We start from the raw sequence: 22,904 nt of genomic DNA, 5'->3' as shown, positions 1-22,904 counted from the left end.
ATCCTATGTGAGACGCAAAACCAGGCCAGATGACACCATCAAGACATTATCAAAAGGTAAGCTGTCCCACGTAGAGAGGGTCATGGGAGCTCAGGGGAAAGGAAAGGCATCACGTTAAGTGGCCTTTGAGCTAGTTCTTAAACTGGACTGTGATCTTTTCAATGACATTAACAAGGCCTAGAAGCAACAAATGGTTGGTGAACAGCAGCAAGCAATTGCTTGACTGAAATCTCGGGTGGCTAAAGGGGAGGAAGAGCAGTAAGACCAGCAATGCAGCCCAGATCAAGGAATGCCCAACTAAGTAGCTTGGCGAGGGGAAGATAGGCCAAAAAAGTAAACATTCCTGTCCCTCCCAGACATAATTACCAAAGAAGAGACGGTGGACTTTCCTTCTTGGCAATGGCAAGACCTAACCCTGCTCACCCACCTCCTGAGTGTGGCACTACAGGTGTTTACACCAGTCTGTATCCTGGAACTAGTATCAGGTAACTCTAGCACATTTCTGAAATACGGTTTTATTAGTCACTCCATCCATCACCTATAATGTGACAGGTTCTGAGAGCAAGTAGTGAATGTGTTGATGCCTGAAACGGGAGTACGTCTCCTACAGGTACCTGTTATGTGGATCCATGTGGTCCAGAATGTTATGTGATGATGTAAATGTTCCATAGTCTGCCCTGTGCAATCCAAATGCATCCTAACTACATGTGGCCACAGCACATATGAAAAGGAGCTAGGGCTAGAATTGTGTTTTTCATTCTGACTGATTTAAATAGCCACTGTAGCTACTGTACTGGCCAGCAAGGTCTAGATGAAGGATTTGACAACAGGAATATGAGCAAAGTGCTAGGAATGGCACAGATCTCAGTGTGTACTACAGGGATTCAGAGAAACAGGGCCAGGCATGCTCATGCCATCCTGACTCAGGTTTACCTGGCTGAATCCTAAGGAGCAAGTGTCTCACTAGGTTCTATTGCCCAGGGAGAACCCTGCTGAAATACACTACCCAGGCTCCTACAGTCAGGGACAGTGACAAACGAGCCACCTGGGAGAAAATGTCCAGGGTGAAGAGGGGATTCATAGCTCTATCTTCAGTGGGCAGTGAGAGGTTAATTTTTAGCCAACCTTAGTGGGCTGCCGTCTATGGGGTCGCACAGAGTTGGACACGACTGAAGTGACTTAGCAGTAGCAGTCCTCTTTCAAATGGAAACATCCACAGACTCCTACTACAGACAGCAGAAACTCAGAGCTGTTTTAGTTCAAGGCAGGGTGGGCACCCAATGGCTGTGCCTCCTTAGCCCTAGAAAGGATAAAAGGAAATTCCTCACTGACCTCACTCCCAACTGCAGCACACCTTGAGATCAATAATGAAGCTTCATGTTTATTTCTTGGAACAGAAATTTATTCTCAGAATAATGCACAAAAGCATAGGTTGAGGCTGCCGTTGGGAGGCCTCCCTCCCTTCCTCTGCCGCCACCTCCCCTCCTCTTTGAATGCCAGGGAGAACACAGTTGAAGGAAACATGCAATCACAAACAATGATCAACTCTAAAGACAAAAGGTTTGGTCCAAAAGAACTCAACATAATTAATCCAATTACCGTGAAGAGCTTCACTGAGTAGGATTAAGATATTGCAGATGTAGTGTTTCCACAGGGCGGCTCTTCAGTGCACCAGGGGGGCCTGCTTGAGGGAGATGAGGACAGAACGCATGCGGGAGACATCTTTGGCCTGCTTGCTGGACTTGGGGTTAAAGTCACACAGCCGGGCCACCCGTTCCCACTCAGTGCCTGGGGACGACTCCTCAATGTCATTTACAAAGGCTTCTTCTGCTGCCCTGGAAGCAACAACAAAAGATGCTGATTTAACGCAGACTCCCCACGTGAGCTACCTAGTTATGGAAACAACTGCCTCTGAATGCCTAACCTAAAAGCATTCTGATTTTCCGAAGACTAACAGCCCTGGCCCAGGTCAAACTCAGGAGTAGACACATGGCCAGCTTTCCTAGGCACAGGGTGCCCGGACTGCTGTGTAAAATGTTGGAATACAGGTGTTTGGTTCAGGGCTCTCTCCCTCTCTGTTGATACAGAGAATTAAAGCAAGTCCTTAGCCAGCTACCCACTGCCTTCATTAGCAAGGGCAAAGCAGCAGGCTGGCCAAGAACTTGAACAGCAGTTTATGCTGGCCTGTACTGAATTTCAAGTAAATTTAGAGACTTCGAAAGAAGCCCACAGGTCACTCTGCACAACAGCCTCTGGATTTATTCCAAAGGCTGGAGAGAAACAGGGCAGATCAAAAAGAATTCAAGACAAAGCGCCCATGCTAGCAGGCACTAGAGACTAAAGCCATTCTAGAAGGGTTGCTAGGACATTTTCCAGTTCAGCCAAAAGTTTTGCCATTTTCCCTCCAGCCAGGTGCTGTGGGCCTCTCGGGACACTCTGGCAGGGGTGGGCACCCAGCGGCTAAGAGCCGATCAGTGTGAGTTGCTTCTTGGTGGGATGCTCTTCCAACATTCGTTCACACCAAAGTCAGCCCACCCCAGCTGGGCACTAATTGGTGGGAGCTACAGCCTAAAAGGACAGTGGTAAGAGGAGGGAAGACACACTATTTCATCTACTCCAACAGGCATCACGGGCAAAGCAAAAGCAATGGAGATGACTGGTCTGTGGCAACAGAGGGGTGGCACTCTCACAGGGATGGCCGTGGCAAACACCGCTGAAGCCCAGAGCCACTACAACACTCGACTTCATGGCACACACAGGGGCAGTGAGGAAGGTTTACTTAACTGTTCTAGGCTGTAGCAAGGATGGTTTATGTTTGTGCTTAAAGGTGAAGAGAAGAAAAACGAGAAAAACTTTAGGTCAGATACAGAAAATGAGAATGAGCTCAATGCAGATGGTCAGTAAGCTAGACATGCCCTTGCCACTCTGTACTCTGAGGGACGTGCAGCTGGCTTTGCTGGGCCACCTTGCTGCCCAGCAAACCCAGACTCGACCTTTCTAGTCTCCATCTCTACTCCAGAGAGACTGTGCAAAAAGCAAACCCAACACCACCTGTAAGTCCAGCATTTCACAAGTCTCATTGCAAACGCACCCAGGGGCCCAGGAAACTCAGCTCTACCTCCTAGCTGGTTGACGAGCTCAAGGTCAAGGCCCTAAGAGGGTCTACCAGACCTCAGCCTGTGGTCTGCCCTTCCCACAAGTTCTTCTCTTCCTCCATTCCACCCTCACCTCCCTTATGTCAAAAGGCTAGTAAGCTAGTCGTAAAAAGAGGAAACACACAGCTGAGCAATACTGCTTTGACAACAGGAATTCTTAAAAACAAACTCTCCCAGAGAAGATGCAGTTTTCTTCGGGGGTAAAAGCCACCATGGCCTGTATCAGACAGCTTTGGCTATCTTGACCTCAAAGTTGGGGGTCTCTCTATGTCAGTGTGGGGGACAGGACATCAGAAGCTGGCAACTAAACAACTATTTCTGATATGAGGCCACAGAGAAACAACTGCAGACCCCCAGAGGAGACAGCCCCCTCTGCTCTGACTCTTCTGCCTGGAGGGAGAAGCAACCAACCCCATGTTCTTCAAAGGAATCAAGTGTGGAAAATGCTGCCCACACTGGTTCCTAACCCAGGACTTTCCCCTCCCCGCCCCTTCCCACCTGGGGCAGGGTGGCAGCAACAAGAGGTCAGAGTCTCCAACCCCCAATTCCAAAACCTTCCCAGATGAGATCACAAATGACCCACATTTGTAAAGTGTTAGCTTCCTTCCCTCCAAAACCCCAAAATGAAAAATGGCAACCAGAGTTGCAGAGAGCGGTGATTCTGTGATCATGGAACATACCCCCAGCCTACCAACTCTTAGGCAGCCCCCACAGTGCCAATCTGAAATAATTTAAAAAGCAAAGCAACTTGTGACATAAAAGGAGCATTAACTCTAAACAAAAAGTAGGAATTAAAACAAGAAAAGGAATTAGTTTTGCAACATACACATAACCAATCACGTCAGCGAAGGGTTGTTTGTAGAAAGCTTCATCTGCCACCCTAGACAGCAAGAGGTCCAAAAGGCAGGCAAGCAGGCAGGAAAAAAGAGAGAACATTGAGAAGCAGAAACATCTCAAATCCACAGTAGGGGCACAAGTACTCTGGGGAGCTGCTCCCAAGGCTCCATCCTAACCCAGCGAAGGTTCTAGCACTGACACTCGGCAGGTAAGGCTCCCTGCTGGCCTTCCCCACAGGCTTCTCCAGACAGTGCCGTCAACTTCACCCCCAGGCCTTACCCCAGCAACGACGAGCATCTCCTAAGTATCCACTGACGGGCTGAGCCTTTTGACAAGACATTGTGTCCGTTCTATCCTCAACACCAAGCAACCTAGGGCCACTGAATGTTACTTTAGAGATGACGTGATAGGATGAAGCAAACCTGTTAGGCAATAAGTGGCAACAGGGGCAGCAGAGCTCACAACCAAGGCTGCCTGATTTCTTCCTTGTAGTTACTGCTGCTCCCCAACTGGTCCACACTCGGGAAGCCATGCCCCTTCCTGCCAGCCTCAGTAAACATCCCTGGGTACCAATGCTGCCAGACACTAGGCATGCTAGGGCCCAAAGCCAGCTTAATCTTGGATTATCCAACTACTGCTTCCGCACATTGACTGGCTGGGACCAATTTTCTGTATTCTGGGACCACACAGTCATCTCAAAATGGCACCTTAAAGAAAAATGCAGCTGGAGGCAAGCAGTGAGAGACCTGCAGACAAGGGTCCTGGCTCCAGCACCAGTGAACTGTGGGTCCCTGAACACAACTGTCTGTCCACTCAGTTCCTGCCGGACTTGACTGCTGACGATGTACAGCCCAGAAACCAGCACCTCATCCTGAACTCTCACATTGGAATGGGTCAAAATGGGAACTCTGGGACAAGGAGGAAGGGGGGTGAGCTGGGTGGAGGAGTTCACAAAGCAGGGGAGAGGCTCAGTCCCTGGGCTGGCCGGCCCCCCTCGCCCAGCACAGGTGGACAGGGAACCTCCCGCAAGGAGTCTTACCCTGTCCTTTGCCTGGTGAGTTTGGGGCATAGGAGTGGGAGGGAGGTTTTTAAAGACAGTCATGACTGGTCATTAACCTAAGCTCACAAATTTATTTGAAGAGAAATTCTAGTAATTTATTTTTAAACTCAGACCCTTGCTTTGCTCCCATTTTGGTTTATACATAGGAGGTGTTTTGTGGACATTTAAAGAAAGCCTGATTGTAACTCCCAAGTGAGTCAGGAGAAAAACAGAGTAGTTTGTGGGCACACGGAGTGGGAGGGAAAGGGAAGGCAGGCCAGCTTGTAAAGCCCCAATCCTTTCAGTTTACACAAAGGCTGAAACCTAATCAATTTCAACTTGTGTCTGCCTCTACTGGGAGAGAATAAAGGTTTAATGACTCCTGTTCAAGGCGTGTCTAAGACAAAAGTTTGTGTCAGGCTTTTACTCCTTTGCAGCTAGCTTGAGACGAAGGAGCTGTTGGTAACAGGACAGCACAGCACCAGAACAAAAGGAAAACCACACACGTCAGCTCAGGCGCCCTTCTATCTGTTTTGTTCTTTACCCACCAGACAGAGGGCCTGAAAGCAGCAATCCTTAGGCAAGGCAGAAAGGGACCCTGAACGTGGAGGGTCAGCCGGGTTTTACCAAGTACTCAGAGCAGACCCAGCCTGAGGCAACTCACTAGGGTAAAGGGGGCCTCTCACAGTGTGTGTGCAAAGCACCCACCCTTCTTTCTTCAGAAATCTGAACTTGCACCTGGGGGAAGTAATCTTGAATGAGTACATTATAAAGGAACCGGGGCCCATCAGCTTCAAACTAACCACAATCTCTCAGCAGAAGCCCCGGTAGCTAATGCTGCTCTTAGCAACTCAACTCCAACCAGAGAGCAGCCCCACCATATCTGCAACAGAACTTCAGGGGGAACCGGACAGCACGCCTGCAGAGTCCATGCCCCACAGGAAGGTGGCCAGGACAGAGGCTCAAGCCTGGCGCCCGAGGGAGTGACAGAACTGAGAATGGCCAATGGGAGACAGGCGGTGAAGGCTGCTGCACACACAGGCCACCCATTCTGCCGTGGCTGCCCCACAATGGCAAAAAGGTCAGCTCCCTCTTGTCTGGAAGATTTCCAGCTAAGAGCTACCAGAGACAAGGGCACAAAGGTTCTTTCCCATGCAAAGTACAAATAGCTGCAGGCCGAATCTGATCTATCTTTACACTGAAGTGAGTGGAATGACAGTGCAGTGACAGCCAGTTCCAGGTCTGGCAGGGGAAGCCAGCCCACTGCCTGCACCCAGGTAGACGGTGCTGCCCCCGTTTCTCTTTCTGAGCTGCTTCCAAGTGGACTCCGAGCTCAGAGCTTTTAAAGACCATAGTTTCTGGTCGGTGGTCATAGGAGAGTGACCATGTTTACTCCCTCCAACTACTCAACCTTCAGTGAGCATGGAAATTCGGAAAAGAGCATTTTTAAAAAGTCACCTCAAGATTTTCTTAGACACAGATGATAAGCACCCAGAGAACCTTTAATCCTGAAGTCACTGTGTGGGAACATCTTGGCCACCTGCTGACAGCACACATCCCCACTACTGGACCCTGTGGGGAGCAGCCCTCAGAGATCTAAGCTGGATTTAGGGGCAGGGACATGACGGAGTCTATAATCATCTCTGAAGTACTGACATCCTGGAATAGTGATGAAAGCGGCCTTTCATTTCAGGGTTAGGTTTTTAGACACGGACTTATCCATGAGATGATACTGCCTTCTGTGGAATCATACCATTACAGGCAGTGCAGACTAACCAAACTCTCAGCTGCAGAGCCAGATTCACTGCAACTAGGGTGGTGAAAAAACAGGCTGAGTTATTCTTGTAAAGACCCGAGAGACTTGCAACTTTCATGTTTCACATATATTTTTTAAAACTTGCAAAGACATTTCACACTAAAAGAGGCGGCAGCTGAAAACCTACAACGGCTGTGGAGACGGACCTGACCGTACAAGAAGCAGCGCAGACTGACCTGTTGTTGGCTTTTGTCTTCTGTAGCTGCTCATCCTGCCTCGCATACCACTCGTCCAGCTCCTTTATTGCTTTTTCTTTCCACTCCGCTTCCTGCTTCCGAGAATTGGCATCTTTAAGGGAAGGAAAAGAAAGACAATACAAATGAGGCAAAATACAAACTAAAGTTCATTTATTTGGGGCTTATTAACCTCATGCTGTGTGTGGGTGCATGTCAGAAGGCGAACAGTAGGGAAGAAAGATAAAATTCTGTTTTCCTCATTTGTGTGTCCAGCTCTCTCTATCAGCAATTCTACTCAAGGTGTTTCAGCACAATTTATCCCAGTCCACCTACACCTTAGTGGATCACTAGTCTGGGGGTTTGAGTAGAGACAAGTGGAAATACTGACTTAATTTTTAAAAAGGCTTTTGAGACACCAACTGGGTAAGAAGCAACTACAGATGATTCTTTAATAATGCTGCCAGGTCAGGGTGGACTATTCATATTAGGTCATCTTCTAATAAAATCTCCTCACAAACTATATTCCACACCCCAAGTTGGATAATTAATGGTTTTGTGAACAGAAGGCAGCACTCTCTTCACCAGATGCACATTTACAGAGCAGTGTGATATCAGAAAACCTATTAAAGGTAGAGATGATTCCAGAACCAGGCAAGAGCAGAATACAGATGGAATTGAGGGGACCACAAAATATCTACTCCTGCTTAGACAGCAGAGTGAGTTTGTGGCCGAGCTAGGAAAGAAGAGAAAAATTCCAATGGGGAGAACTGTAGGGTGAGGTGAGAGATCGTTATTAATGGCTTTCCACAAGGTTCTAGACGAGAGCGCAAAAGCACACCCAGGCCTGCTACACTGGATTCTCAGCCATCAAGTTTCTCAGAACTAAATATGAGCTCCCCTAAGATACTGAGCTAAAGACACGTCAGTAAACGGTAGAGAGAAAGAAATACAGATCGTACTACTGCCACAGCTGAGCCCTGAAGTCACCCTGCGACTCCACTTTAAGCACATTCTCAAGAATGTCCTCGCTGGCAGGTTACTTCACACACATCTCATTTAATTTTACAACAATCCCAAGAAAGCAAACTAGTTCCATCTTCAACAGTGAGAAAAACTACAGCTCAGCAAGTCTGAGTAACTTTCCCAAAAGTTCTAAGTGGCCAAACCAAGATTCACACGAAGATTTGACTCTAAAGCTCACACGTTCTTACTTCACTGTGCTGTCTCCACAGGGAGGGACGGAAAGGGAGGCAGAGCCAACAGTAATCACAACGGGCACCAGTGATCCCGGGCTAGAGTCTGGACAATGCAGAGCCAGAGCCCAAAATGTAACGGGTGTCCTTGAGGAGGAGAATAGAAAGCAAACAACTTCTTGAAGGAAGAAATGACGCTTTCAGGGGCAATTTTAGGGCCTTTGCAAGAAAGGTCTCACTGTCTGTAACTACTAGAAATAGCCTGGTAGCAGCTAAAAGATCCCCCAAAGTTTCCTCTTATAAAGAACTTTTACCCGGTTTCCTAACTTATCAGAAGGTGACCAACCTAACACTCAAGAGAATTATTTCACTCAAAATTTTCCACTGATAAGTATACCAGTAAACTTCTGATGTATGTTTGTCCATGGCATTAAGTGTATGTGGAATGGAGGGCACTGTGATGCAGGGAAAGATGCTGTGGGCCAATGGTACCCTGTGGACATGAAAAAAATTTAAAACATAAGGTCTCCTTTTCAGGAGTTGTGAAATTACTTCCAAAAAATTAGTTTTGGATTGGGGAGTATTTTCCTTTTGTGTCATCTAATGATTTTTTAAATAAAGGTTATATATTAGAATCAAAATATGGAAATTTATCTCTGAAAAAGTAGTCAAAAACTGTGTCCATTTGCACAGATTATAGTTAATGCATAAAATAGTGTCTGTAAACCATCTTCTTGCTTTTATAGATTTAAGAAGTGACACTGGCAATAAGAATTTAGAATTCTTAAATGCTTAGCTTGATGCAGCAAAGATCTAAGCTGTAATATCCTTTTTTATCTGGGAGGGAGAAGGTAGAGCAGGGTTCACGGACAGCTGTCTTCTCTGGTCATGCTCATTACTGTTCACAGCAAATTATTGGAAAACACTTCCCATAGCTAAGCTGAAAACCAGGGATACTGCTTCTCTATTTTTAGCATCTCGCACTTTCTCATAGTTCTTGCAAGGAAAAAGGTGAAACTGCAGGAACACCTAATTCATGGACCAACTTAATTCGATTCCATTGGAACATGAGGCCAAATATTTGACTTCCCTCAGGAAGGCATCTTCAGAAAACGACACTTTGTGGAATATTCCCAAAGAGCCCAAATTGTTAACTGAAAAAGAAAATGAAATTTTTCCACACACCAAAGTGTACACTTCTCCATGTAGAAGTCAACTTTGCTAAACTTTGGGGAAAGAGAAAAGATATACCTGAGTTCTGCAACACGAAGAAGATTCCAGTAGCAATAATAGTTGCTACGTAAGTCTTGCCTCAAAGTCTACTCAGAAGAGATACTTGGAAGAATAGGAAGGAGCAAGGCTGCTAGCACCACGAAGACCAACCTTCACCTTTTAAAAACTACACTATCCAGTACAGTGACCACTAGCTTCATGTGGCTATTTAAATTTATTAAAATTAAATAAAATTTAAAATTCAGTTTCTCAGTCATACTAGCCACAAGCAGCTAGTGGTTACAGACAGATCAGCACTGACACAGAACGTTTACATCATCAAAGAAACTGCTATTGAATAATGCCGAGAGATTAAGCGTGCCCGCTGTTTGGAAAGCCACATAAATTACACTGGAGAGACACTAATTGGCTGTATTATCTGGGTCAAGTCCTTTCCTATTTCTAGGTGTCAGTTACACCGTCTGAGTCATGTTTTTACTAGTTCAGTCATTCTCAAGAAGGAATAATAATGCTGTCACTGTGGTTACAGATGCATATTGCTATTTCTAGATGTACAATAAAATATTTATGCGTAAAGTATCTGGTGTCTATATCTGAATGGATCAGAGAAAAAATTATGTGTATATTCACAATACACATATAAATGTGTGGGCATGTGAGTGGGCTTCCCTTGTGGCTCAGCTGGTAAAGAATCTGCCTGCAATGCAGGAGACCTGGGTTTGATCCCTGGGTTGGGCAGATCCCCTGGAGAAGGGAAAGGCTACCCACTCCAGTATTCTGGCCTGGAGAATTCCATGGACTGTATAGTCCACAGGGTCGCAAAGAGTCGGACACGACTGAGCGACTTTCACTTCACTTTCACGTTAGTGTATAAAACCTATACAGGATCTCCCTGGTGGTCCAGTGGTTAAGAATACACCTTTCGATGCAGGAGACATGAGTTCCATCCCTGGTTGGGGAACAAAGATTCCACATGCTAGGGGGTAACTAAGCCTGCGTGCCACAACTAAAACCTGCCACAGACAAATATTTAAATACTAAAAATAAAAACATATACACACACCTCATTTATACAAAGACAGCCAAATATTGCAAAATGTTCACTACTGAACCTGAAGGAAGGGGCACGTTTTACTCTCCCTCTTTCTGTGTTTGAAATTTTAATAAGAAGTTGAGAACAGTACTGTATGGTTAACATCCCCTGCCCCATTATACCTTTTCAACACGCATGGACAGATACCAAGTCTCTCCTAATCTTGACCAACAGCTGACACTCCATGGCGAAGGCTCTTCACCAAAGGCTGGGCTGACTGGCACTGACCTCAGGCTCGGCCTGCCCCCAAAATGTTGTGAGCTAAGTGCAACGCTGCTGAGAGATGGGTATGGATTCTGAAGCAGGGCAGACTTAAGGTGAAATTCTGACTCTACCACTTTTAGCCGTGTGATTCAAAAACTTACTCTTCCTATGATCCTCCTTTTCCTCACCCATAAAAATGTAAGAACTCACAGGATGTTAGGGTAAGAAGACCCAATTGTATGTACTTCCTAACATTCCTCACATTTTCCTCTTAAGCATTACCTTAAATTCAGCCTTCAAATTGTCAATGGACTGTGCAGTCCCTCGCATGGATATAACATCTTCAGGTTTATGAAGCACTTTCATATATACCATCTCAGACTACCCTTGGGGTTGGTAACACTGATCTTACTTCACAGATGAAGAAACAGGCTCTAAAGTTTGAGCAACCAAGTGCCTGCAACTAGTAGAGTTACGGTTTGGCCTGGAACCCAGCCTTTCACTCGAAGACTCCACAGCACCACTCTGCCCTTCCCGAGAAGAGAGGATGCACTTGTGACTCTGGGCTTGTGATGAAGCATCTCCACGCAGGTGGTGGTGTGATTTTCTCATTGTTAAAGATACCCTCCCCAAAACTGGACACGGACATTACGGCTAATTCAAGTTAAAAATGGATAACAGTAGAGTCAAGGTCAACTATTCCACTGAAAACAAACACCCAAAGACAGAAAGGGATTCCTTACCAAGGGCTTCCAAGCGTTCCGTTTGCTCTTCTCTCCATTTACGGATACTTTCAGGCTCTGACTGCAATCGATCCACTTGTGAAATAGCTGCGTAACTGTCTGTCGGCCCATTACTCTCCTTAACAGAAAACACAGGTGTGCTCTATCAGTACCAAAGCCTCCTCCCAGACATGCTCTTCACCCAAGTTAGAACCCCTGGTTGCGCACCACACTGATGGTTGCTCTAAATGTAAAGGAGCAACAACAGCGGCCTTACATGCTGGTAGGAAGCTTTCAACGTGATGCGCTCAAGCCTTACAACCCACAAGGGAGGCAGAGTAGTTGTTATCCGGCTACTAAATGAGACATGAGTGGGAGAAAGCAAAGTTGGGGAAGTGGGTAATGGACTTACTAGGAAAACAGTATTATGAATTTTGCTTTCCTTACTTGACAAAGAGACTGTAATATCTTCAAAGTAACAAAGATGAATACACAGTACAGTAAGGACCAGAACCTGACACTTCCAAATGCTTATTATACAATACAGGGAAAAGTTCACTTAATACCACCTCGGCAAAATACAGTGGATTCTAGGGAAAAGAGAGTCCAAAAGAAAACGCATAGTTAGTACAGTCATACCAAGAAAAAGAAAAAAAGGCAGGCAAATGTGAATCACAGTGTATGTGGCAGGGGGGTAGGAGGGAGCGGGTGGGTAGGGGGCTGACTCTTCTTTATAGTGGTTAAGATTGGGGAGCTAGTAAACAAGTTGATGAAGATTCAAATGGAATCTAATCTTTAGAGAATTATTGCACCTACTGAACTAGGAACATGACCAGCTTAACCTCAGCAGACTATAAACAAAGATGTAAACAAACTACTTACAGTAGTATTTACTTATTATTAGCACTGTCCATGTTTCAGCCACATAAAACCTTTATCTCCCAAACACCGTGCAAGGCAAATTTTTATTCCCATGGCACAGCTGGAGGATTAAACTGAGACCCAGGGAAATGACATGTCCAAATACATAGCTAGTAAGAGACAGAGTCAGGACTGAACCCCATTCCATCTCCCTCCAAAGGCCAAGCTCTAAACCAGGGTTTGGAAACTACAGCCAGCTCAGCCACCTGTTTCTAGAATTAAATTTTATTGAAATAGAGCCATGCCCATTTATTTACATACTGTCCATGGATTTTTTCATGTTATAACAACATAGTAGTCTGACAGAGAACTTACACTCTATCAAAGCTTAAAATGTTTACTATTAATATCGGTCCTTTACAGAAAAAGTCAGTCCACCCTTGGGGTAAACCAATTAAGACTAATCTCATCCTTCTTGACAGTTAACTGGTTAAGGCTGCGCAGAAACCCAGGCAGAGGCAAAGCACCAAGCTGTTTCCCTGGACTACAGTGGAAAGGGAAACATCTAGTCAAAAGGGATCAGAGGACTTTTGTTGAGTGGTTGGGAGAAACCTTCATGCTGTTCTAGATGGTGTGACATGCACATGTTGCGACCTGGAAGTGCTTGTAGTCATTCTGCCACAGTGAAAGAGTATAAAACTGCACAGTCAGCCAGCGGAACCAGAATCCTAGAGGAACTGAGTCAGAATCCTGGTCCGAGGACCCCTGGCCTATCAGAGTTCTTTCAATTATAAGAAATAGTAAATTCTCTGTATTTAAGCCCATGTCAAGTTGGGCTGGTGAGCTTCCCTGGTGGCTCAGTGGTAAAGAACCTGCCTGCCAATGCAGGAGACACAGGTTCAGTCCCTGGGTCGGTAAGATCCCCTGGAGAAGGAAATGGCAACCTGCTTCAGTATTCTTGCCCGGAGAATCCCATGGACAGAGGAGCCTGGCAGGGTACAGTCCATGGTTTCGCAAGAGTTGGACATAGTAACTAAACAAGTTGGGCTGGTAACCAAAAGCTCAACAACACAGAGGGAAAATAATGGTAGTCATCACAAACACCAGCCACCCCCAGCATCACTATAATCTAAAAGCTAAATGGTTCGAATGCTGGTCCTACCACAGACTACCTTTGTACTTTCAAACTCCTGATTTCACCTCTGTATGCCTTATGTGTAAATGGGAATAACAACAGCATAGACCCCTCAGGTTGCTGTGAGAATTAAAAGAAAATTCAGTACAGTGTTTGACACCGCACGGCACACTGGCAGCCACTGTCGCCACTGCCACCATCATGATGAAGGGTCATTTCTTGAGAATAAAGTTGCTAACGCTGGAGCCAGGCCAATCACGTTTTAAAAGAATGCTCTATCAATGTCTCTCTTCAAATCCTTCCACTTTGGCAGGTAACATATCAGTTACTGATACACCCAGGAAAGTCAAAGGAGTGGCATCCTTTCTAGGTCAGTCAATTCAAACCACAGAGAAGGAAGACTCTCAACACTATCATTCAACATCATCAGAGCTGTTGTACAAAGTCTGTACCTGGTAGTAGTCTCCATTCGTCACTCCATCAACAGCATCTGCAAGACATAAGATTTCAATCTGTCAGTGAGTGCTGGGCAAATGCTGGGCCAAAGGGTTATAAGGTATGACATAATATCATGTGTTATAAGTACTCTAAGTTACTAAACACTATCCCCGTGCGAGATATCAGAGAGAACAATGCACAACTTTCTAGTCAATGAAACCAAGATGTGCATACACAAATGACTTCACTAAAATGTGGACAAATCTGTCTAAAAGCTTTTCATGAATATCTTCTGGCTTACAGAGATAATACTTAGAAGCCTGGCAGAAGAGCCTCACAGAGCAAGTTTCTCTATGAAGGTTCTAGAGAAGGCAAAGGTATGAAAGGGTGGCCTAGAATCCTTTACAGCAAGCAGAGATATGCAGCTTCATGTTTCAACCAAGTTGCTTTCTTGGAGGTCAGGACTCTCCATCCTTTGGCTGGAGCAGGTTTGGCACCTGAGGGAGGGTCTATAGTTGAGACTTCTTGCTAATTCCTCTAGTTCTCTTGCAATTAGTCCAGAACAGTAAGATTTGGGCATATCAAAATAAAATCAGTGTTTTCAAGGATGCAAGTTACAAAAACTCAAAGTATATACAATCTGATCTTATTAGCACAATTAATTACTCATGAGCTAAATGAGAAAGTCGATCTCAGAAATATGAAAAATGTCTAAGACCTCGACATTTTCAATCCATACAGTATAAAATGAAGGTCCACAGGCTGAACATATTTTCTTTAAAATACAAAGTACTTAATCAGGAAATTCCACAAAATCAGGATTTCTTGTGTGTGTGTGTGTGTGTGTGTGTGTGCACGCGCATACGTGTGTAAGTGTGGAGCGAGGGAGGGTGTACAGACAAGATCTGGTGATACTGGGCCTACGTTCCTTAAATGAAGGCAGCCTTTATGTGCAGCATGCTCTGGACAGCCTGCCAGTCCCCACTGGCCCCATTTTATGTTTTTAACCCATTCTGTGTGTCACTAATTCAAGTTACCTGTACAGGGCCGCACAGCAGCCCTTCAAAGTGGCCGCTCTGCCTTCCCTTGAAAGCTTCAATACAGGCACCATAAAATGCAGTGTCCACCTACATATTCTACGTGTTCTTTATCTGTTGGCTGACTTATCTTTACTGCTTACCATGCAGGACTTCTAGTATTTTGTCCAACTGTTTTCAAACTACCATGACTGTGTTACTGTGTAAGAGAGAAGAGATGAACCTAAAAGATACAAGAACCCAAGGAGGAAAAGGAATGCGGAGGAGCTGGTGTAAGCCACCATCACAAGGCCCTCAGAAACATCAGAGCTTTTCCGAGCAGCCAGAGGCAAGGTGCCCTCAGCCACATTCTTTCCTTTGAACAGGCAGAGGTTACAAACCACTCCTCCAGTCTTCTTGGTTTCTAACTACGATAATTAAATCCAACTTAACTGCCTATTTTCCAAATCAACTTCATTGTCTTGCTTCTCCCAATTACCCTCCACTTGGCTTTGGGAGCACTGAAAACTTTCATTTCCTCACTTTTAAAAAAAAAGAAGGAAAATGGAGACAAAAGAAAAGGCCACATAATTTCATTACTCGGCCTATTGGTTTCTATTTTTTTTAGTTTATCTAATGCATATACATAAAATTTCTTTGAGCAAAATTAGACTCCTATAACAGGTGCTTTTAGTAGTCCATTTATCTATATCATTAAATTCTCAACTTTTTAAGAATGAAACACCCACTACTTATTGCTTCCAATGTGCCAGGCACAATGTTAATTAAACACTTTCTATACATTAAGTTTTAATCCTCACAACAAATATCTATGTATCAGCAATTCACAAATGACCTTAAAATATGTGTATAGTTGATTCCTTGAGAGGTAAGTAAAGTGTTCTTTGAAGGAGCAGGTAATTGGTGACTGTTTTCCCTCTTAAATTTACTTTTGAATTTGAGCATGTTTTAAAATTTTTACTAAGGTGACAGCAGGAAAACAACTTTAAGGTCCCCTTGTGGTGCCAAACTTCTATCCTGAGGTAACTACCTGATATTTGAATTTCTTCTTTACTAAACTGCCTGCATTTTGCCCATTTTTCTGCTATCTTTTGATCTCTAAGTATTCTTTCTGTATTAACTATTTGCTCTCTCACATTACAAATATTTTCCCCATTATCTTTTTGTATGATTTATAATAGTTAATACCTAGAACTACTTAACTTGTATGAGACATTATTGGGCTTTTTTTCCTTTATGAGTTCTCTATCTGTTCTTATGATGAAGGCCTTTCCTACTCTTAGGAAAACAAAAAGGTATTTACTTTTCTTCTGGTACTTTAAAAAAAAGCCTCTTCCATCCACTTGGAGTTTATTTTTGTATAAAATTAATAAAGTGAAGTAACTGTAAATCTTTGAGCCTCAATGGTTAGTCCAGCCAGGCCTACTTTCTGGTTAGTATATTATAGTTAACAATTATCCAGTTAATATATTCCAACCCAGGGCCACGCAGTAGGAGAGACTTTGATCACTACTCCAGACACAACAATTCTCATCCCATAGCTCCAAGTCACATGTTGCTTGTCCTGTAGGTCTGAAGACTCACCCAGCGTTGGCAAGTCCTTTGAGCTTTCATTAGTTACTCTTCTACTGTACTTAACTGACATTCAACTGGCTCAAATGAAAGGCCTGTCTGTTGCTATAGAAACATGCAGAAGAAAGGCCACCCCAGGGCCTTGATTCATTAGGACAGCTAAGCTAGGCAACTTAATGCTCCAGAAGGAAACTTTCTAGGCACCTCAGACAGAAACAAGGGCCAGAATAAATTTCCAGAGATGAAAGACTATCCCAAGCCCACTTCAACTTCATTTTCCCCAACCACTGCAAGTCAGGAAGACCTGGGTCTGAATTCCTATGGAGTCATGTATTAGCTTGCCACTTTCTGAACACTGCTTAATTTCCACAATGATCAGTTCTCCCCTGAAACAGAATGACACCACCACCAGAGTTACTGCATGGATCTCAAAGTACAGGGCACCTGGGCACAGCAAATGTGAGTATCACTAAGTATCATGCCTGCAATTTCCCCGAACTTTCCTCCACCACTGCTACCAAGAAAATCACTCTCCTTAAATTCACATGCCTCTCTTACTGTGAGTACCTCACTGCCTTACTCTCTCAGCAGCTCCTTGATCGCTTCTCTTCTCCTCCTCCATCCTTAGTGCTCAGGATTGAAGGCTTTTCCTTAGCTCTGCTGCTGCTGCTGCTGCTGCTGCTGCTAAGTCACTTCAGTTGTGTCCGACTCCATGCGACCCCACAGACTGCAGCCCACCAGGCCCTGCCGTCCCTGGGATTCTCCAGGCAAGAACACTGGAGTGGGCTGCATTTCCTTCTCCAGTGCATGAAAGTGAAAAGTGAAAGTTAAGTCGCTCAGTCGTGTCCGACTCTTAGCGACCCCATGGACTGCAGCCTACCAGGCTCCTCCGTCCATGGGATTTTCCAGGCAAGAGTACTGGAGTGGGGTGCAATTGCCTTCTCCCTTCCTCAGCTCTAGACTCTGCCTTCTCCTGACCATTTGTTCTTCCTCAGTATCCAGGAGCCACTTCACTCAGCTGGTTACCTCCCACCTCTAAACTTATGTTTTTCTCATCTCCTAACGACTGAGGGCATCCAAGGCTCAGGCTTAGCCCCTCCTTCATGGACATTTTCCCCAAGTCTGGGGGAGTTCAGATATGTTCCTCTTTCCTCCGTCTCTGTTACTGCCTCCTGTCTGTATAGCTCTGTACAGTAACACATCAGATACAGAGTTCCCTCTTAAAATCTGTTTCTTCAGTGCACCCCAAAGCCTATCAGCTTTGTAACACCCTTCTCACCTCACTCCCAAAGAATAATGTGTATACACATAATAACAACGTGTACAGTAATTACTGTACACAGCAGGAACTGTGTATAGTAATAACATACCAGGTTCTGTGTATAAGCACTTTACAGATGCTCTCCAATATAATCCAACCCTGTGTGGTGTTTATCTGCACCTTTAACAAAGAAGAACATTGAGGCAGGGCAGTAGGAGGTTATGTGAGTTGTATGAGACCACAGAGCTAAACCCGCCCTCAAGCAGTCCAGGCCAGCACAGGATCTTCACCACTAGAGACAGAGGGAGAAAGAGGAGAGAGAGGAGTAAAGAGAGAGAAAAAGAAAACATGTCCAACTAGTGCTCTAATCCCTAAGGGAAGTGCTGACCACTGCACGTTGTTTTTTTTTTTTTTTCTGACCACTACACTGTTACCAACCTCAACTACACTGTCAAGAGATCTGGCTTTAAGTCTCTAAATGCTTAGTTCACTAAGAAAGCCCTTCCTAGGAACTAAGTCAGCAATCATCCCTTCCTTCCCTTTGCTGAAAGCTTGATGACCAAGGGATCCGTGTGTCCAATTATACTCTTTCCATTTTACCTCTCCAAACTGCCGTCGCCAAGATCTGCCATTCTATCTAGGACCTCTGCAGCTGGATGTGCAATTTTTGCACATTCCTGTGTACATACTGTGTGCCTGCCCTCCTTCCTACTAACTGGTCTGTGTAGGCTCAGATTTGCCTTAAGTCTGGCCCAACTGCGCCAATGCGGTTGCGCCTCTGAGGCCAGGCTTAGGGCACAGCAATTGCTCAAGGAAAAGTTCCTGAACTGGATGGGCTTCCTCTGGCTCCTAAGCTTGTCATCCCGTTTTCTTGGCTTCTTTAGCCCGTCCGTGCCCAAGAGCGCTCAAACACACTCTTTGGACGGACTAAGCCTGCCGAGCCTGGGTTTCCGGATGACTGGGCCCGGGGCTCGTTTCCTCTTCGCACTCAACCTCCCGGACGGAGAGGCACAAGAGTTACATAGAGCTCTCAGACCCACTGTGGGCCGAGTTTCCGGAGCAGCGCTTCCGCCCCGAAAGCACCCACACTTACCTGGAATCCCCGGCGGCTCGCCGTGAGGCTGGGATCCGGGGGCGCCGCCGTCCAGGATGGCGAAGGCCTCGTCGTTCTCTATGCCCGCAATCTCGCTCTCCTGCTGCGCCAAGAAGGCCGCGGCAGGATCCTCTTCGCCGGCCACTCCGTTCCCCAGGGCGGGACCGCCAGCGGGGACGCCGAACGGATCTAACTCAGCCATGGCGGAAAGTTCGACGGCACCTACTTTCAGAGAAACACCAACCGACCAGCAAACACCAACTCCAGCAGCGGCCGCTGTGCTTGCGCCTGCTATCAGAGGCAAGTTGGAGGAGGGAGAAGGCGGAAGCGGAAACCCGGCCCCAATATCCGGTCGGTCCAGGCAGTGTTGGAGAGCCGAAAAGGTAATACCCAATCAGAGGGCAGAAGTAGCTCCAGAGTTAGCAAATCAGCAAGAGGAGAGGCGGACCCCCGAGTAAAACTCGTGACTCGGGAAGCACCTGCGTGGAGGGCGCTGCGCCGAGCCAGCACTGGGCAGGCGGAAGTAGTAAGTGATTTAAGGTAGCCTTGCTTGATCCGGCTTTGGGGCTGTACTGACCCGGGACCGCCATCTCGGACGGGACTCGCTTGTTGAACTGGGAAGTGAGGTAAAGTTAGGGCGGCGATGATTGGCCGACTGCAGAAGAGTCAAGCCACGTAGGCTTTCTGAATCTCAGTTTCCTCATTTGAAAAATAGGAACAAGAATCCGGCACTACCTCCCTCATAGGATTACTGGAAAAACTGAATCCTTTTATGGCTATGTACTGGCTTTCTTAAAAAAAAAAAAAAAAAAAGTGTTTGTTAACCCGTTCACTCCTTCTGGGTGGTTTTCTCCCTTAGTGCCGCCTGACTTAAATGTAATCAATTCAAATCCACTCTGACTTTTCTCCCCCATGGTATTATTATAGGGCTTCCCTGGTGGCTCAGATGGTAAAGAATCTGCGTGCAGTGCAGGAGACCCACGTTCAATGTCCGGGTCAGGAAGATCCCCTGGTAAAGGAAATGGCAACCCACTGCAGGATTCTTGCCTAGAAAATTCTGTGGACAGAGGAGCCTGGCGGCCTGCAGTCTATGGGTTATAAAGAGTCGGACACGACTGAGCAAGTAACAGAACAGTATTATTATAAAAACACGAATATATCCCCTTTTACAAACTCCTTTTGCAGCCGTTAGTCTTTTCAGAGCTAGACTGAAGTTTCTAAAACTGAAAAATTCCTTAAGGATCTTCTGGTTCCTAGGAAAACTGAGTTCCCCCTCCGCCGCCCCGCCCGGTGTAGGAAGGAGTCAGTCCCAGAGGAAACCTAGGTCTCCTAGGCAATTCCAAATGGTGCTAGCCACAACATCTTGAATATACACACACCTTTCCCAACTAAGGACTGCAGGAATTTTGTTTAAAAACAGAGTTCTGTCAGTATGTTAACATGGATAGTTAATTTTGCCTATACTGTAGAGAGGAGGGAGAAGGCAATGGCACCTCACTCCAGTGTTCTTGCCTGGAGAATCCCAGGGATGGCGGAGCCTAGTGGGCTGCAGTCTATGGGGTCGCACAGAGTCGGACACGACTGAAGTGACTTAGCAGCATAGAGAGGATAATGCAGTGATTTCCAGTTACTCATATTCATGTGGAGGCGGGGTCTTATGCACTGGTGAAAAGAAGGACCTTTCTGTTTCACCACCATCACGCCAAAAAATAAAATGTTAAAAACAGAAACAAACCAAGAAACCCGCCAGAGGTCTAAGTTGCCTCTAGTCAGCAAGGGACAACAAAGTGGTTTCTAAAATATATACACTAATACTTATTGACACAAAAGGGTAATTGTTTCCTTAATGCACGTATTACCTTTAAAATCATTTAAAGTGTGGAGTGTAGAAAAGTTTTGAAGAAAAACATTAAAGAACATAAAATTGTAGGGCCTGAAATTTACTCAATTCCCTCCCCGCTTTTTGTTTTAATGCTCATCCCTGAACATGAATTGGCTCATCTCTAACATAAATTTGCAACAATGCATGAAGCAGTTTCATATTCATCTTCTCTTTGAAACAATATATCCTGCCCCTGTTACGGGGATAAGGAAGAGGGACTACCCTGAGAGGGTCCAAGGAAGACAACCTTTGGCTGCTTACAGCAGTAGTACCTGAGGGACAGACAGCATTCTTTTGGAGGCAAGGGCATAACTCTGGGAAAGCCATCCGGAGAGTCACTCGCTAAAGGAGGAAGCACTTTTCATCATGCAAAGTCAATAGGTGTTTATACAATCAAAATTGGGGAAATCGGCTGAGGGCTTTAGGGATGACAGAGGTGGCTTGGAGCTTGGATATGGAATTTGGTTAAGATTTAGAAGAGATTTAGAAGAGTTTTCCCAAAGAGAGGCAATGCCAAAGAATGCTCAAGCTACTGCACAGTTGCACTCATCTCAGTTCAGTTCAGTTGCTCAGTCGTGTCCGACTCTTTGCGACCCCATGAATCGCAGCACGCCAGGCCTCCCTGTCCATCACCAACTCCAGGAGTTCACTCAAACTCATGTCCATCCAGTCGGTGAACCATCCAGCCATCTCATCCTCTATCGTTCTCTTCTCCTCCTGCCCCCAATCCCTGCCAGCATCGGAGTCCTTTCCAATGAGTCAACTCTTCGCATGAGGTGGCCAAAGTACTGGAGTTTCAGCATTAGCGTCATTCCTTCCAAAGAAATCCCAGGGCTTATCTTCAGAATGGAGTGGTTGGATCTCCTTGCAGTCCAAGGGACTCTCAAGAGTCTTTTCCAACACCACAGTTCAAAAGCATCAATTCTTCGGTGCTCAGCCTTCTTCACAGTCCAACTCTCACATCCATACATGACCACAGGAAAAACCATAGCCTTGACTAGATGGACCTTTGTTGGCAAAGTAATGTCTCTGCTTTTGAATGTGCTATCTAGGTTGGTCATAACTTTCCTTCCAAGGAGTAAGCGTCTTAATTTCATGGCTGCAGTTACCATCTGCAGTGATTTTGGAGCCCCCAAAAATAAAGTCTGACACTGTTTCCACTGTTTCCTCATCTATTTCCCATGAAGTGATGGGACCAGATGCCATGATCTTAGTTTTCTGAATGTTGAGCTTTAAGCCAACTTTTTTTTTTTTTAAACTTTACATAATTGTATTAGTTTTGCCAAATATCAAAATGAATCCACCACAGGTATACATGTGTTCCCCATCCTGAACCCTCCTCCCTCCCCATACCATCCCTCTGGGTCGTCCAGTGCACTAGCCCCAAGCATCCAGTATCGTGCGTCAAACCTGGACTGGCATCTCGTTTCATACATGATATTTTACATGTTTCAATGCCATTCTCCCAGATCTTCCCACCCTCTCCCTCTCCCACAGAGTCCATAAGACTGTTCTATACATCAGTGTCTCTTTTGCTGTCTTGTACACAGGGTTATTATTACCATCTTTCTAAATTCCATATATATGCGTTAGTATACTGTATTGGTGTTTTTCCTTCTGGCTTACTTCACTCTGTATAATAGGCTCCAGTTTCATCCACCTCATTAGAACTGATTCAAATGTATTCTTTTTAATGGCTGAGTAATACTCCATTGTGTATATGTACCATAGCTTTCTTATCCATTCATCTGCTGATGGACATCTAGGTTGCTTCCATGTCCTGGCTATTATAAACAGTGCTGCGATGAACATTGGGGTACACGTGTCTCTTTCCCTTCTGGTTTCCTCAGTGTGTATGCCCAGCAGTGGGATTGCTGGATCATAAGGCAGTTCTATTTCCAGTTTTTTAAGGAATCTCCACACTATTCTCCATAGTGGCTGTACTAGTTTGCATTCCCACCAACAGTGTAAGAGGGTTCCCTTTTCTCCACACCCTCTCCAGCATTTATTATTTGTTTTAAGTCAACTTTTTCACTCTCCTCTTTCACTTTCATCAAGAGGCTTTTTAGTTCCCCTTCACTTTCTGCCATAAGGGTGGTGTCATCTGCATATCTGAGGTTATTGATATTTCTCCCGGCAATCTTGATCCCAGCTTGT

The 22,904-nt window shown here is 45.4% G+C and overlaps 1 protein-coding gene and 1 long non-coding RNA gene across 4 annotated transcripts in view; one reads left to right on the top strand and one right to left on the bottom strand.

Moving 5' to 3' along the window:
- Positions 1-1,380: 1,380 nt before the first annotated feature.
- CLTA (clathrin light chain A) lies at positions 1,381-19,192 on the bottom strand. Of its 3 annotated transcripts, XM_086415854.1 has the most exons (7): positions 18,866-19,192; positions 13,917-13,954; positions 11,490-11,607; positions 7,024-7,135; positions 3,982-4,035; positions 2,785-2,820; positions 1,381-1,835 (listed from the first exon to the last, which is right to left on the bottom strand). In XM_086415854.1, the coding sequence occupies exons 1-7, from the start codon at positions 19,065-19,067 to the stop codon at positions 1,664-1,666; spliced, it is 732 nt and encodes a 243-aa protein (XP_086271980.1). In that variant the 5' UTR covers positions 19,068-19,192; the 3' UTR covers positions 1,381-1,663. The 3 variants fall into 3 exon arrangements, with proteins under 3 accessions (XP_086271980.1, XP_086271981.1, XP_086271982.1); XM_086415855.1 differs by lacking the exon at positions 3,982-4,035; XM_086415856.1 differs by lacking the exons at positions 2,785-2,820; positions 3,982-4,035.
- Positions 19,193-19,228: 36 nt separating this feature from the next.
- LOC147367164 (uncharacterized) overlaps positions 19,229-22,904 on the top strand; it is a 37,822-nt gene continuing 34,146 nt past the window's right edge. Inside the window, exon 1 of the long non-coding RNA XR_015169895.1 lies at positions 19,229-19,391. This is a non-coding gene — a long non-coding RNA (uncharacterized LOC147367164). The remainder of the gene's footprint in view (positions 19,392-22,904) is intronic.

The sequence above is a fragment of the Bos grunniens genome, chromosome 8 (assembly GCF_055505025.1).
Source record: "Bos grunniens cultivar Pamir isolate PY7600 chromosome 8, Bosgru_T2T1.0, whole genome shotgun sequence".
NCBI classification, from domain to species: Eukaryota; Metazoa; Chordata; class Mammalia; order Artiodactyla; family Bovidae; genus Bos; species Bos grunniens.
Note: the sequence above shows the minus strand (reverse complement) of the source record. Positions and strands in the feature narration are given on the sequence as shown.